The 15,187-nt window shown below is 43.6% G+C and overlaps 1 protein-coding gene across 5 annotated transcripts in view; it reads right to left on the reverse strand.

Moving 5' to 3' along the window:
• Positions 1-1,555: 1,555 nt before the first annotated feature.
• The window catches only part of LOC142465295 (gastrula zinc finger protein XlCGF66.1-like), a 53,887-nt gene continuing 40,255 nt past the window's right edge, over positions 1,556-15,187 (reverse strand). For all 5 annotated transcript variants that reach the window (XM_075569330.1, XM_075569327.1, XM_075569329.1 and 2 more), the window contains one exon: positions 1,556-3,291. In XM_075569330.1, the coding sequence (XP_075425445.1) occupies positions 2,450-3,291 (842 nt within the window). In that variant the 3' untranslated portion in view covers positions 1,556-2,449. The remainder of the gene's footprint in view (positions 3,292-15,187) is intronic.

Genomic DNA, 15,187 nt, shown 5'->3' on the forward strand with positions numbered 1-15,187 from the left:
GGGTAAAAGTGCTATTAGCCATATTTAGCTAATAGAGCTACCGCACATTCCTGAGTGTGGTGTTGGGGGTAGAGGGTACCGCAATGGTAATTAAGGGATTAACCCCTCCCGCAACCATCTCAGGAGTTCTAAGCACTCACCCTGGGGCAACTACAGTACACCCTTCACCCACCCCATTAAAACACCAGTAACCCCTTAATTACCTTAGTGTCTGTAACCACTAAGGTAATTAAGCAGTTAATGGTATTTTAATGGTTGGGCATCAGCCCTTTCTGAAATGTTGGTGAGGACGAAGAGGAGGACGGCCTTCATCCTGGCAGGGGTAAGTAAAACATGTATTAAGGTCATTTGTATTTTATTGTATTGTACTGTATATTTGAATGGGCTAAAGTGCTATTCGCCATATTTGGCTAATATGGCTGTTGTACATTCCTTTGTGTAGTGTTGGGGGTAGAGGGGGTGGGTGAAAGGGTAGTTACCCCGGGTGGGTGGATAGGCCCCCAGGGGGGGCGGTAGCCATAGTAACTGCTAAGGTAATTAAGGGATTAACCCCTCCAGCAACCTTCCTGGGAGGCCAAACCACCCACCCTGAGGCAACTACAACCTTTACCCACCCCCTCTACCACTAACAATCCAGATCCTGGTGTTTAACCCCTTCATGACCTTAGCTGTTACTCAATAAGGTAATGAAGCTCTGCTTTTATTTTATTTTTATTACATATGATTGAAGCAGGGGGTCTCTGGAGCTGAACTGCATTACTTCCGGGTCCGCGGACCACTAGGTTGGTGGCAAGTTTATTCACCAGACCTATAGGTGGTACCACTAGGAAAAATTGCCTGGTCCCTGCTCATTGCCAGTCGACCACTTTCCTGTGATCAATTCAATCAGCTGACCACAATTTGTTGGCAATCACAGGGTGCTGCGTCTTCAGTGTAACCTTTTTCTGGCACCTTGGGCATTATGTATAGGGTACACCTGTAGGACTACCCAATCCCATGGTTATATCCGTTTCTGACCAGCCATGTACTGATTTTCAGTGTGACCCGACCATCAGATATCCTTTAGCAGCCACATTCAGACTGCTTTGCTTTTCAATACAATCTGAATTGAGATGGAGTGTGCATATAAAGATATTACGATACTACAATACAGAACTTTAATGTGGACTGTCCCCAATTTATTTTATATCTTTATTACTATTAAATATTTTTTATATATCTGGCCACTCGCCTATTCATTATCGACTGGAGACTGTCCGCCTTCCAGGCTTAGGGCAATCCATTACCCAACACATCCTCATTCCTAAAATAGTAACTCAGACTAGCTACAGATGCTAAGAGAGATTCTACAGTTGGGGTTACTGAGTGCATGCAATTTGCGACATTCCTGCCTTTTTCCCCACCATAGGAGACACTTTTCTGACAGAGTTTTTCATAGCTTTAATCGTGTTTCTCCTACTGCACCGATCCTAAGCTTTCCCCATTTATTCAAGGTTGAGCGGGTATGACGTTTCAGTTTTCATTCGAGTAACCAAGTACAAAGAACCACATAGGCTCAGTCACATTAGATTTAATAAAGAGAGATACAGTCCACAAAGGGTTAACATACAATTTAGAAGCAAGCAGCAGAAAAATAAATGGGAGGGTAGTAAAAGTTCCTACAACTTACAGTATAAGAGAAGTTACAGCTCGTGGGGATGGAACGTTCCTTGTGCTGGGTGCAGAGGCAGGGAGTTATTGCATGGTCCAGTGTGTCCACAGAGAGACAACACAGCAAGTGAATGACTTCCCTAAGGGAGTCTAAAAGCAAAACTACTAGGAAGGGAGTTTTAAAGATGTTCTGCCCGATTGTTCTCTATGGGCTTTTTGGACCTACAGTGATATTTGGAGAGATTGATCATCTTCAACCACATTGAACAACAGAAAAGTTAAAATAAGAGAGAAGGGGATAATGATTCCCTAACAAAGGGTGCCACTTTGTCAGAGATCTAGGAATCAAAGGCCCCATCTCAGTAGGTGTCACGCAGCAAAGGCAGTGGCCAGGTAAGAACAGAGGAAACACTGCAGGGGGCCTTTGGGGGATGTGACTAGGGGAGCGGGTATACAGTCTAGCAAAAAGCTATACCCCATTGTAAATACATTTTTATTTCTATTTAACTCAAATCAAAAGATCCTGATGGGCAAAAAGGCAGCAGGCTGGACATAATCTTTATTTAAGGGCATCTTCCGTCACATAAGGACAATAATATCATGAACTTTCTGAGAGCAAAAATCCATGATTCTCAGGGGCATTTTTAATACCATAGATTTTTCTCTGTGGTGTCTCTAGTGTTTAACAAGCTCTGAACTTTAGATGAAACATTTCTCACATTAGGAGTAAATATTCTCTTTCGTGTGTGAAATCTCTGATGTTTAACAAGATGTGGGTTCTGGGAAAAACATTTCACCATTAAGAACAAACAAATGGTTTCTCTCCTGTGTGAATTACCTGATGTTTAACAAGATTTGAGCTGCGAGAAAAACATTTGCCACATTCTGAGCAAACAAATGGTCTCTCTCCTGTGTGACTTCTCTGATGTCTAACAAGATCTGACTTATGGGAAAAACATTTCTCACAATCATAGCAAACAAATGGTCTCTCTCCTGTGTGAGATATTTGATGTCGAACAAGATTTGACTTCCTCGTAAAACATTTCCCACATTCCGAGCAAGAAAATCGTTTCTCTGGTCTGTGAATTCTCTGATGTCTAAAAAGAAATGTTTTGTGAGAGAAATGTTTCCCACATTCAGAGCAAGAAAACAACTTCACTCCCTCGTGAATTGTCTGATGTTTAACAAAATCTGAGTTACTAGGAAAGCATTTCTGACATTCAGAGCACTTATAAAACCTTTTTGTAGTGTGAGTTCTTTGGTGAGTTGTATAAGATGATTTATTATTAAAGTCTTTACCACATTTACTGCACTTATACTTCATTACTGACAAGTTCTTGTGATTTTTTTGTGCATTAGTGTTTCCTTTGTCCCACTTCTTAATATGAGTAGATGCATATTCAGTCCCTGTATGTTCTCTTGGTGTATAAATGTGGGAGGCTGTGGGATTTTCTTCTTCACGTGACCCCGGTTCCTCAGCCATAATTCTCACAGCTTTTCTTTGTCTCTTACTTGGGTTATTTTGCCGCAAGTAATTTGCTCCTTGATCACTTTTAACAACCCGGTTCTCTTCATTAACACAATCTGGTGAGCAATAAGGAGTGTGCCATCCTGCAGGTGTACTTCTGCTCAGGGATTTATCTGTGGGAAATAAATGCACAGTGAGAAAAAAAAGTTAATTAATAGCATAAACATAATTTAACATTTCTAGTTGAACACTTCAATGAGTATAAAAAACGTCCAAAATTGCAATAGGAATATACAGGAAGCTAAAGTAGTATTGTGGCAAAATTTAAAGAAACTCAGGGGTTAATTTACTTTTTATAAAGCTATTTTCTGCAACTCTATTGAAATAGAGTTTCAATACCTGACTAGCACCCTCTCTATCCACCTTTAAGACCCACCTTAAGACATTTGCTTAAAGAAGCATATGAATAGCACTGGATTATCCTTGACACATGATGCATAAAGCTTGGCCCCCTGCAGACGCACTTACTAGAATTCCCTCCTACTGTCTCTATATGTTCCCCTACCTACCAATTAGACTGTAAGCTCCTCGGAGCAGGGACTCCTCTTCCTTAATGTTACGTTTATGTCTAATGCACTTATTCCCATGACCTGTTACATATATTATTTGTTATTTATGTTATTTATGCCAGGATCAACGGAAGGTGAGCACCAAATGTAAACTCCTTAAAAAAAAAATTCTTTCAAACAGTGGTGTGCCACCTATAATCTCCTTTGTATATTTGTTATTTATATGATTACAACATGTATTACTACTGTGAAGCGCTACAGCTGCGGCCGCCTTTATCCTAATGCGGCCAGATCCGCGGCGCTCTGCTAACCGCAGCCAGATGCGGTATATTTTGTTTTTTTCCGTAGCGCTTTCCGGTATGTTAGCGCTCGGATTTTTAGTGCTGTCTGCTATACTGAAATACCGTCTAAAAACACAGATGGGCGTTCGCGAGCTGTTTTCTTAAAAGTCTAATGCATTATGTGTGCGCGCGCGCAGTACTGTATTTGTAAAATGGAGGATTTACAGTATACAGTATTACAAAAATATAGCGTTGCGTCTTCGAATATAAAATGATCACATTACTATACAGTACTGTATGTACTGTATTATTTTGTAATCAGTACTTTAACTTTTACTTGTTTTCATGCTCTTTTTATACAGTATTATGCGTGTACCGTACAGTACTATATGTCTCATTTGAACATTGTTGAAACGCATAGGCGTGTTACAGTATCACATTTCGGCGCATACAGCGCTCTCCCTCTCGCCTCCGCACACACGGTTAAAGTACTATTTCAACTTCTTATCTACAGTTCAGTACACCTCTCCCAGCCAGATGGCTTTCTGGCTTCAATCATCCCAAACCTGTCATCACATTCCTGCGTGTATAACATATAGAGCCTGGTGTCACATTTCAGCGCCTGCGTGTTTAACTTCACAATCATGTGGAAGTAAGTCTAAAAGAAAAAATATATTTTTTTTCCAAAGTTTCATTTCCAGACATGTGTGCCTGCATAAAAATTCTTGTTATTCTGATATTCTATCGGTACTGTAGCTTTTTAATGTGACACTGGTCATTCACATGCTTTATGTAAATTTTATTGATTTGGGGGTGTGGGGATCAAAACATTATGATGACCTGTTGAAAATATGTCTTTGAACTACAGTACTGCTAAACCTTCATGCAGATTTACCCCCCTCCCCCCGCAGACACACACAAGGCTCAAGGATTTCAACTTCTTATCGACACCTCTCGAAAACCAGTCATTTTCAAGAGCTTGACTTTGGGCTGTTAATCGTCCCGAGCCGAGTGTCACATCTCTGCACCTGTGTCTAATCCTCTTTGGGAAGGGACCTAGTTGATGATTAATTCACATGCAATCATGTGGAAGTTCAAGTCTGGAAAAAAAAAAAAAAAAAAATTTTAAAGTTTCATTTCCAGGCGTGTGCCTGCATAAAAATTCTTGTTATTCTGATATTCTATCGATACTGTAGCTTTTTAATGTGACACTGGTCATTCAAATGCTTTATGTAATTTTTATTGATTTGGGGATGTGGGGATCAAAACATTATGAAAAACATTCATTTTCAAAAGCTTGGCTTTGTGCTTTTAATCGTCCCGAGCGTCACATCTCTGCGCCTGCGTGTAATCCTCTTTGGGAAGGGACCTAGTTGATGATTAATGCGCATGCGTGTATAATTTATGCTAATCCATTATGATGACTCATCCATCCACCCCCCTCCCCCAACCCTTTGAGGCTTTGTTTACGGTAACGCATGCGCACTTGTGATAAACCCATCTCGAATTGAATATGTTAATCTGATTAGCCAATGAATAAAAATGTAACCAATGAATAAAAATGTACGCCTTCTTAAAGAATCCCCCCCCCCCCAACACACACATTCACAGTGAATTTAAAGTTCAAAGAAAAAAAATGTGAATGTAATGAAATATTTATTTTATTTTAATCAGGAATAAAAAATACAAATAATCATTTTCAGTGTTTATCTTCTTTGTACACGTACAGTAGTGTACTGTAGTTCTTCTGGCAGTTGAAATTTGAGGGCCAGTGCATAATCATGGAAGAAAGAAAAATACAAATAATCATGAATAATGCACATTTATAATAATAAAAACAGTAATACAAATTTTTAGTCTTTCTCTTGTTCGTCATGGCCACATTGCATTCTGAGTTCATTGAGAGGAGGTGTTTTGTGTAAATCATGACTACTGTAGATACACTATACACACAGTTCACACAATTCACACATGATACCCCCCTACCCCCACCCGTCCTTTTGTAGTGCAGCCAGCTGTCTCTGAAAAGGAAAGAAAAAATTAGTGCAGTTAAGTGCATATAACTGCATTGTGTACAATAAAACTACTCCATATTGGACTACTGTATGCAGTTACTACGGTCAAACTACTGTATAATGGAACTACTATACTGTAAAATACTTTGTAACAAGATTGGTAGTGCAGCTCTCTAAAATTTAAAAATGAGTGCAGTAAAGTGCATGTTGTATACTGTAAAACAATCTGTGCCATACTTACCTGTATCATACTGAGTTGGTGTGTCTGTACTTACCATACTACAGTACAGTACTGTACCATACTACCTTCCTGATGCTTGCCCATTTCGCTCTATCACAATGGGCAACACAGTCGCAATATGGTCGATATATTTATTACATCGTTCCACGGTGAGCACATCGTTCCAAAAACTCATTATGTCATTCGCCAACTCATCCTTTTTTGAGGGTTTCACCACTTTTCGGATATGGTCTTTCAGCTGATGCCAGACCATTTCGATATGATTGAAGTCTGGCGATCTGTCATTGGAGGGGAAAAAAAAGAAAATTAGTTAAAGAGATACACAGTAAACAGTGGGAAAAAAACGAGACACTGTTACCGTACTTACTCCACTGGCGTCTTCACCCAGTTGATACCGCAGGCAAGAATATGCGCAGTTGACGCGGTGTGCTTCGGATCGTTGTCCTGGTAGAAACGGTGACCATCTGGGAATTCACGTGTGATGTATTCCACAATCTCAGGCACCATTTGCTCTTGGAAAAAAGCTTTATTCATGATTCCTGTAACAAGAAAAGTGCTCAAAATAATGCACACTACAGTAGTACAGCACAGTGCTTAAAGCCTTGCCCCCGCTGCCTACTACAGCGTCCGCTGCGCGCACGAGAGCCCTCCCCGCAATGGCGCCGGGCCCGCTGCGAGGGGGGGCCGCAGCGCTCGTGCGAGAGCTATTCCTGCTCTCAATAGAATTGAGAGCAGGACTCGTGTCGAGCGATTAGGCACGCCCCCCGGCGGTTCAGCCAATGAGGGCGAACCTGCCGGGTGACGTCATGGCCGCGGCCCCGTCACTCCTCCGCCACGCCCCCCCCGGTCTCTCCTCCTGCAGTGAGCTGCAGACCGGGGAATCGGCTGAACGCGCCGCCAAAAGCGCGGGCGCGCGTTACAGCAGAGAGACCGGGGCCTTAGCCTAAAGCTACAGCATGTGACTTTGTGCATTATTATACTGTACCATCAAAGATGACGATGCATCCTGGTCCACGCCTAGAGATGGCACCCCACACATGCATCTTCACTGGGTATTTTGGATGCGGCTTCATAGATATGCGTCCTTTTTTGTGGAATGCAAAGGTCGCAAATCTCTCCAGAGATACAGTAGACTCGTCAGTGAAGATGCAATCCTGAAAAGTTTCGCCACTGTCGATCCATGCCTGTGCCTGGACCACTCTCTTTATCTTGTTGACGTCCCTTATCATAGGGTACGCTCTGTAATGACAAGGAATAATTTTATAGGTACAGTACAGTTTATTAAACCACACTTTTCACCTCCTGTACTGTCCAGTACCAACCTCACACGTCCATATTTCCATCCAATTCTGCATCTCATCTTCTTAATGCTGGTCTCTGATACAGTGAGATTGTGATTTTCCTGCATAGTGTCTTTGACCCTTAAGGCACTCTTCTCATCATTCTCCTCACTTATTCTGTCAACCAGAACAGTTGTCTCCCTGCAGTTTAAAGGAAAAACAACAATACGTTACAGTAGGCCACAAGTACAGGTACATTTATGCTCAGGCCTACAGTATGGCCAAATATAGATATTACTTTAATAGAATAGTTATACTGTATAAATATACAGCGATAATAATAATAATAGATAGATACTGTATAAAATAGAGTTATATAAATAGACAGCGATACCAATAATAGATAGATACAGTACAGTACAGTACTTACGCTGTAGTTACCGTTGGTGTCCTCTTTACCTTTTTGGTCTTACCGTGGGCATGATAGCTCACAGTTGCCTGCTAGCACAACGAGGCCAGAAGTACTTAGCCAGCGTTTAATATCCGCAATTCTTTGTCCTCTTGTGTACATCTCCTTTATTCTCATGCTGAGATCCTTAGAAATCTTTTTAACAGGCATCGCTGCGTGTAGAAAGAAAAACAAGCACAAGAATGTATATTCGATGTTTAGTCGATGTGTATTCAATGTGCAGTGAATCCACAAAATGGATGGTGTATTTATACTTTAATGACTCACATTGGAGTACGTCCACTTTTAACACTTGCACCTCGTCGCCATGCATAAAAGGTGACACACATTGCATAGCCCACCACTTGATGATCTATATCTGAACTTGACCTTGTCCAGATACTGCATTGTGCCATCTGCTTCCATGGGTCATCCCCGATTCTACGGACGCTGGAACACACTCGCCTCTGCCGTGCCTGTCATGCAGAAAAAGCGAAAAGCGGCAGCTGTTTCCAAGCCAAAGCGAAAGGCTAAGGCTAATAAAGAAAACCTTCTGACGACTCCAAAGGCTACAGGTAAGGCTTTAAAGAAGCCTTATTATGTCAAGAAGAAATTCGGTGGTGTACACTCAAAGCAAAACAAATGGTCACCTTCTGCATCAGCCCTCGCCGCCGCTGCTGCTTCTCTCCCGGAAACCCAGAAGACACCTTCTCCATCACTCCTTGACGCCGCTACCGCTTCTCTCCCGGAAATCCACAGGACACCTCCTCCATCACTCCTCGATGACGCTGCCGCTTATCTCCAGGGAACCCCCGTCTCATCCTCTTATGCACCCATCCACCCAGATGTCCACAGCACCCCATGCACAAGATCCAGCTCGTTAGACCGCATGCTGAATGGGTTAAGTGTCGATATCCCTGGGAACTCTATGCTGGTAAAGATAGATCTTCTTTTAGAGACCATGCTAAATATGGATCAACGGATGGAGAAGATGGATCAACAGATGGAGAAGATGGATCAGCGGATGGAGAAGATAGAGACTGACATAGCGGGGATACATCATTTGCTCGGAGTTCATGCCCCTGTACCTCGGACACCAGAGCAGGAGGGTGGCATGGATGGGATGAATGGGACCTTCAACCTTCCATCACCAAGTGCACCCCCTCCATCAGAAGAATATGTGTTCATGTATGCCGTTGACGAGGATGACATGACAACCCCGTCAAGACCACGCAGGAGGCAACACTGACAAGGAGACCAAGACAGGAGGAAAGCATCCTCCCAGACAACCTACCCTTGCCCGCTGTCACAAGCACACCCGCTCCCAGAAGAACACCCGCTCCCAGAATCCAACCCACATACGCTTGCATTGAGATGGTGCCCGACATCATCCTGCGCGAGCTGCCCCAGCCACTCAGGGAGATGTATAGGTTTGCAAGTGCTCGTATACCCGAGTCATGCCTTGTTAATTTTCAAGCACCACAAGCCATACTCGTTGTACTTAGGGTGGGCCCACAATGTAAACTACAAAGGGAATAGCAAGAAAAAGGCTCTTCCTGAAAATTTACGAAAGACTATTGTGGAGGAATTGCGGCGCTATTTTTCAATTACCGATCCTTTAATGAAAATCGTGCGAGACTCCATTAATGGCATTTTGTGGCATACAAGGCATCAGCCCTGGAAGGACAATCTGCTGGGGATGGAATTTGCATCGTGATTGGTCATCTGTTAAAATGTTGATTCATTTCTGACTTGTTAATTGTTTTAAATTGTATTCTAATATGTTTTTTTAAATACTGTATACCTGTATGTTTTTAATTACAGTACACCATTAATGTTTTTTTACTTACTGCACCCACCAATAAAATAATTTGCTGCTTTATTTAAATATACCTGTATGGTTTTAATTACAGTACACCATTAATGTTTTTTTTTACTTACTGCGCATTACAGTACATCAAAACAGTATTAAAACGCATTATCGGTATTTATATTATTATTACGGTAGAACACACATACAGTAAAATAAATGGATACTTTTTATTTTTGGGGTTTATTATACAGTACAGTATGTTAAAAAGTATGTAATAAAGCTCAGTTATTCTACCCTAATCAATAAAAATGGCACCGATTCAGATTCAGCAGTGTGCAAGCATCGTTACAAAAAGCGATATTATCCATCGCAATCCCTCCATTTGCTGTTCTCAGCCTGATGACAAAGTTTATTTTCTGAGGAAGAAAAATAAATACTGTATGACACAAACTAGTCAGTCCCCTAAAGAAGTTCCCACAGTCCCCTCGGTCAGTCCCAACAATTATTTTCTCGGGGGGCGTCTCTTGTTCACATACAGTACACGCATGCGCCTAGATGTGATGAGATGCATACTGTATGCGTTTTAACAAGGTTCCAATGTGCATGTGCCTAACTGTAGAAGCTGCGCAGCCAATGATATTGCTGGACTACATTTTGGCGAATTGTGACAACAAGAACTAAATAACCATAAGCAAAGCGATTGATTACAGGAGAATCGCTTTACTGTGCATTGACATTGATATGGTAAAAAAATAATTACATACGGCAGCTGTACCCACCATAGACTTTGCCATTCGGTTGGCGCCGAGCCACTTCCAGTCCCGTAGTCTTGATTATACACGTAGTTGACAGGTGACAGCGGGCCTGCTACACCTGTAGTTGACAGCTGATGAAGCTGGAAATCGCTTTGGTACATGCAAGCTTGCTGGTATCTGTACGTGAAATCCTGCTCAGGCTGCAGGTATCCAGGCGGGGGCTGATAGCAAGGGTTGCCGGTCAGCAGGTTTTCACAGACGGTCGGACCGTTATTGGAAGCTGGTGCTGGCGCTGGCGCATTGCTTGCCTGGGACTGACGATTTATAGTTGGTTTTACCATGATCTTTCGCCTTTTGAACTCTCCATGATCAAAGATCCTGGAAAATTCAGGGGCAACACACCAATTCCCTCCTCCTGTAACTCCGGGTGCAGGAGCAATACGAAAAAACCGTGGATCGATACATAACTTTTTCCTTATCGCACGCTTCCACCCCAGAGCATCTGGTGAAAATTTGTAAAAGTCATCATTTTCGATAAAATATTGATACATTTGACCAACTGTGGCCATCTTATCATCTGCTGAACTAATTGCTGACCATATTAAATAAGCGTACGTTATCAGTAAAAGAATGTTCAGTCCGCGCTCTTGCTTCCTAAGGTGACATAGAGTAGTTCTTCTCCTTCCTCTTGCAGCTCCTGTAGCTTGCAAAGATGAACGCCGGTGGAATACTCCGTCGGTGATCCAAGCAACCAAGAAAGAAAGCACAGGAGCGCACCAAGGTAAGGATATAATGTATTGTATACAGCAGGGCCCCGGGTATACGGCGGGTTCCGTTCCACAGGCCCGCCATATAGTGAAAATCGCCGGAAAGCGGATCCGGCGATTTTCAGTGCTGCGCATGCGCAAACCTGCATTTTCGCTGTTCTGCGCATGTGCGACCTGAAGTTTGCGCGCACAACCGGCGGTCTGCGCATGCGCGCCGGCGCACCCGTCCGTTCTGCGTATGCGCGATTTAAAATTCAACATGGCGGCCCCCTTCTCGGTGCCGCCGTATCAGCGGATCGACGAAAAGCGGAGCGCCGAGAAGCGGGGCCCTGCTGTATTAGACAACAAGAAAATGTAAAAACTTACTGTACATGTAAATAAAAGTTAATACGTGTCCAGGTCGAACGAAATTCTTATCAGCTCAGCACCACTGTTAGTCAGGCAAGGGGGCAGTTATATTTCCTTTCATGTAGCAGTCCCGCGCGCTGGGGCTCACTCTGTAACACTCACTTCAAGATTGCCTCCACGTGTATGTGAATGCTGGCGTGGTGGACAGAGCATATGCGCATGTGTGGAAAAAGGCCCCCAAAAAGCCGTCCGTAGATGTCGTGGATGCCGGTTAGATGAGAAAGGCGCGACCGGAATGAGTATACCAGCCCCCAGGGGTAGGGAAGCTGGTTACACAATTCGCAACGCGTTTTCTATAATCAATATACTTCATCAGGCATAACTTGGACACCCGTGAGGGGTCTTTTATATGTCTTTCCGCCTCTGTCATTGGTTGTTCATTTTTAAAGACACACACCAATTAGAAAGCAGGAATGAGTAAATAGGTCAACAATCGTAATTGATGTCATAGAAACATTTGCAGACACAATGGCTAAAATAATGAAATGATAAACCTTTGATGAACAGGGCTACTGTTATTTCCAAAAAAGGCGGGCCATATTGTAAGGGCAAGATTAATTAATGCCCTATTGGTCAAATTAAGACATAAAATATCATACCCACGGGTGTCCAAGATAAACAAGTGTACAATAATAAAAACTTGATCATATATAATAATATAAACAGAGGTGCAAAAAACACATAATACATTTAACAAATCAAAAAACTACATAAAGGGAAAAAGAAAGGGAGGAAAACAATGGGGGGGGGAGGGAGAGAGGAAAGAAAAGAAGAAAGGTGGAAACAGGGGAGAAAAAGAGGAAGTGGGAGGGGAAAAAGATTAAATAAATTAAATGAAGATAAAATACATATATAAAAATATATATAAAAAAGGAAACCCAGAGGTCGCCCAAGAGAACAAGCTCACTAGGATCTATATACACAGTTTGTAATAAATGGCAGATACAACATATATACACATTAAATATTTTCTTCATTTAGATGTTTCCCTAATTGTTATTTACCTCAGAAATGGAGTCAGTTCTACGTATTCATTTAATCCCCCGGGATATTTAGTTTGCAGGGTGAATATCTCTTTTTACAATTTGCCGATCTCTATCACCAGCTTTAATATTGGTAACTATATGTTCAATGCCCATATAGTGAACTCTTGTGGTGCTGCATTGATGAACATCTCTAAAGTGTGATAGAAGATGTGTGAGAGGTTTGGCTGAGGCTAACAGTATAGGTATATTAACAATGTTTCTAAGGTGTTCCATAATGCGTAATTTTAAATTACGCTTGGTGCGGCCTACATATTGTAGGCCGCATCCACATTGTAGTATGTGTAACCCATGTTCCCCTCCCCCCCCAGACACAGATGGCTATTTAGGGTGTAGTGAGGACTGGCTACATGTACTTGGGTGGTGCGTACCTGCTTGAAACAGGAGGGCCTGAGTCTCCTGCGTTGGTACTGGGGACAACAGGACCAGGCTTCTGGGGTAATGGCCTTCATTCTTTAGTGGTGCAGCGCCTCCATTCTCTATAATCCCCAGGGATGTGGGGTAGGTCCCTTACAAAGAAAGAACCCTGGTCCCAGGGTGAATGCTCCAGATCACACACACACAGTCTCTTGGTAAAATAGAAGCAGTGTCTCTTTATTGTCCTTGTACAGCTTATCCTTGACAGCACACAGCAGCAGCACAAAGCAGTTCATAAATCCCGCACACTCTAGATGTGTACAGGCCTCTTTCCTCCTCTCCTCTCCTCCAGGCTGTACTCCAGCAGGAGGGCCTGGTGGGGCTGCAATACCCCGGCCCTCACCCCAGGGTAGGCCCTATGGGTGAGGCTAGATCTCTCCCCTCACTCCCTCCGCAGGGTGAGGGGCATTGGTCCACTCTAGCTCTGCTCACACTCCAAACTCTCCTCTGCTCCTAGGACAGCATAGAACTAACTCCTCCAACTCCCAGGACAGACAAGAACTACCGTCACTGAGAGGAACTGGCCACTAAATAGAGCCAGCCCTGCCCCTCATGATGTCAGCAGGACCTCCCCTCTGTCTAGGCCTGCACAGAGTCAGGGGCCCGCCTCCATCACTCCAGGCAGGGCTTGAAGGGGGAAAACCCATGGTTACTACTGGCGCCTGCCCTTACCAGGGCTTACTTCAGTAGGAGAAGGATAAGTAGCCCTCTCTTACTTACAGGGGCTACATATGAATTGGGAAAGGGGAGTGATGTATAATAGCGCTAATGGGGATTACAAACAATTGACCCTACTCTAAGGGTGAGCCCTATGGTCGCAAGGCAGCCTGGTGGTAACCTGACAGTACAATCAGAATAAACAGCAAATAAACAAAAGAGATACCGGCGCCTAATGAGTCCAAAAATAATGGAATCCTGGATATCCAGAAGAAATAGTTCCAGTTCCAAGGAAATCAACAGTCTCTGTATCTTGGGGTATTCAGATATGACTTGATGCAGTGGAAGTAGAACATGCAATGAAAAAAGAAATATTTAGTGCAACACAGTTAAACAATTTATACAGACATAATTGCAACTGGCTGACATAAACAGACATTATTGGCTACATATGAATATTACATATGTTGTTAGACAATCGATATAGTTGTTAATCTTATATTTATGATCTGTCATTTTTGATACCCCCCCTGCCTGGGTCCATTGCTGCTGGCCTGCTTGGCTCTGCCAGTTTAACCCGGGGATTTGGGTTACTTACGCTTGTTGGGGCAATTCGTCCTGTGCCCGGGAAACCATGGTGTCGGGGAGTTCCGACTCTCTGGGCCAGAAACCTCACATGGGGGGGGGTTGTGGACCGAAAAGCCGGGGGGGGGGGCCGACAACAGAGACGTGGGGGGGGGCCTGGGTGCTCCTTTGCCCCCCCCCCCACCTCCCCCCTCCGTGCGAAGCTGGGCTACTCGTCTCCTGTCGTCTCGAGCCTCATTCCTCGCTTCAGGTGAGTGAAGTAGGTGATGTGAGGGGCGACGAGGTAGGATTTGGGAGCGGTGCTGTTCTTTGCCGGTTGCTGCTTTTCCTTTGGTACGGACGTGTCAGTGTGGCAATCCCCGGCGGGGCTTGCTTCCTCCCTGCGGTGCTGTCGTGGTGGGGTCTTTAAGCCATTCTTGGAGTCGGTGCCTTTGTGTGAACTGTGAGTGTGGGATTGGGTTCCTTATTTGTTCCGCTGGCCCCGCTGACCTGTGAGCCTTTCCGATGCCCTGATCGGTGGCTCTTCTGGTCTGGATCCTTCGGTTCTCCAGCTGGAGGGGGGCGTGAGGCTTAATGCCTTTGCAAAATGTTCCATGTCCTCCTGGTGCTTAATTGAGAGCATCTTGCCATTTCGCTGAACCATAAGCCTGAAGGGGAAACCCCATTTATATTTTACACCGCTGTCCCGCAGGAATATGGTTAACGGTCTTAATTCTTTGCAGCGATCAACCGTGCGCTTGGAGAGGTCGTTGTAAAGTTGTAGGGGGTTGTCTTCAAACGTGATGAGCTC

This window comes from Ascaphus truei, chromosome 13 (genome assembly GCF_040206685.1).
Source record: "Ascaphus truei isolate aAscTru1 chromosome 13, aAscTru1.hap1, whole genome shotgun sequence".
NCBI classification, from domain to species: domain Eukaryota; kingdom Metazoa; phylum Chordata; class Amphibia; order Anura; family Ascaphidae; genus Ascaphus; species Ascaphus truei.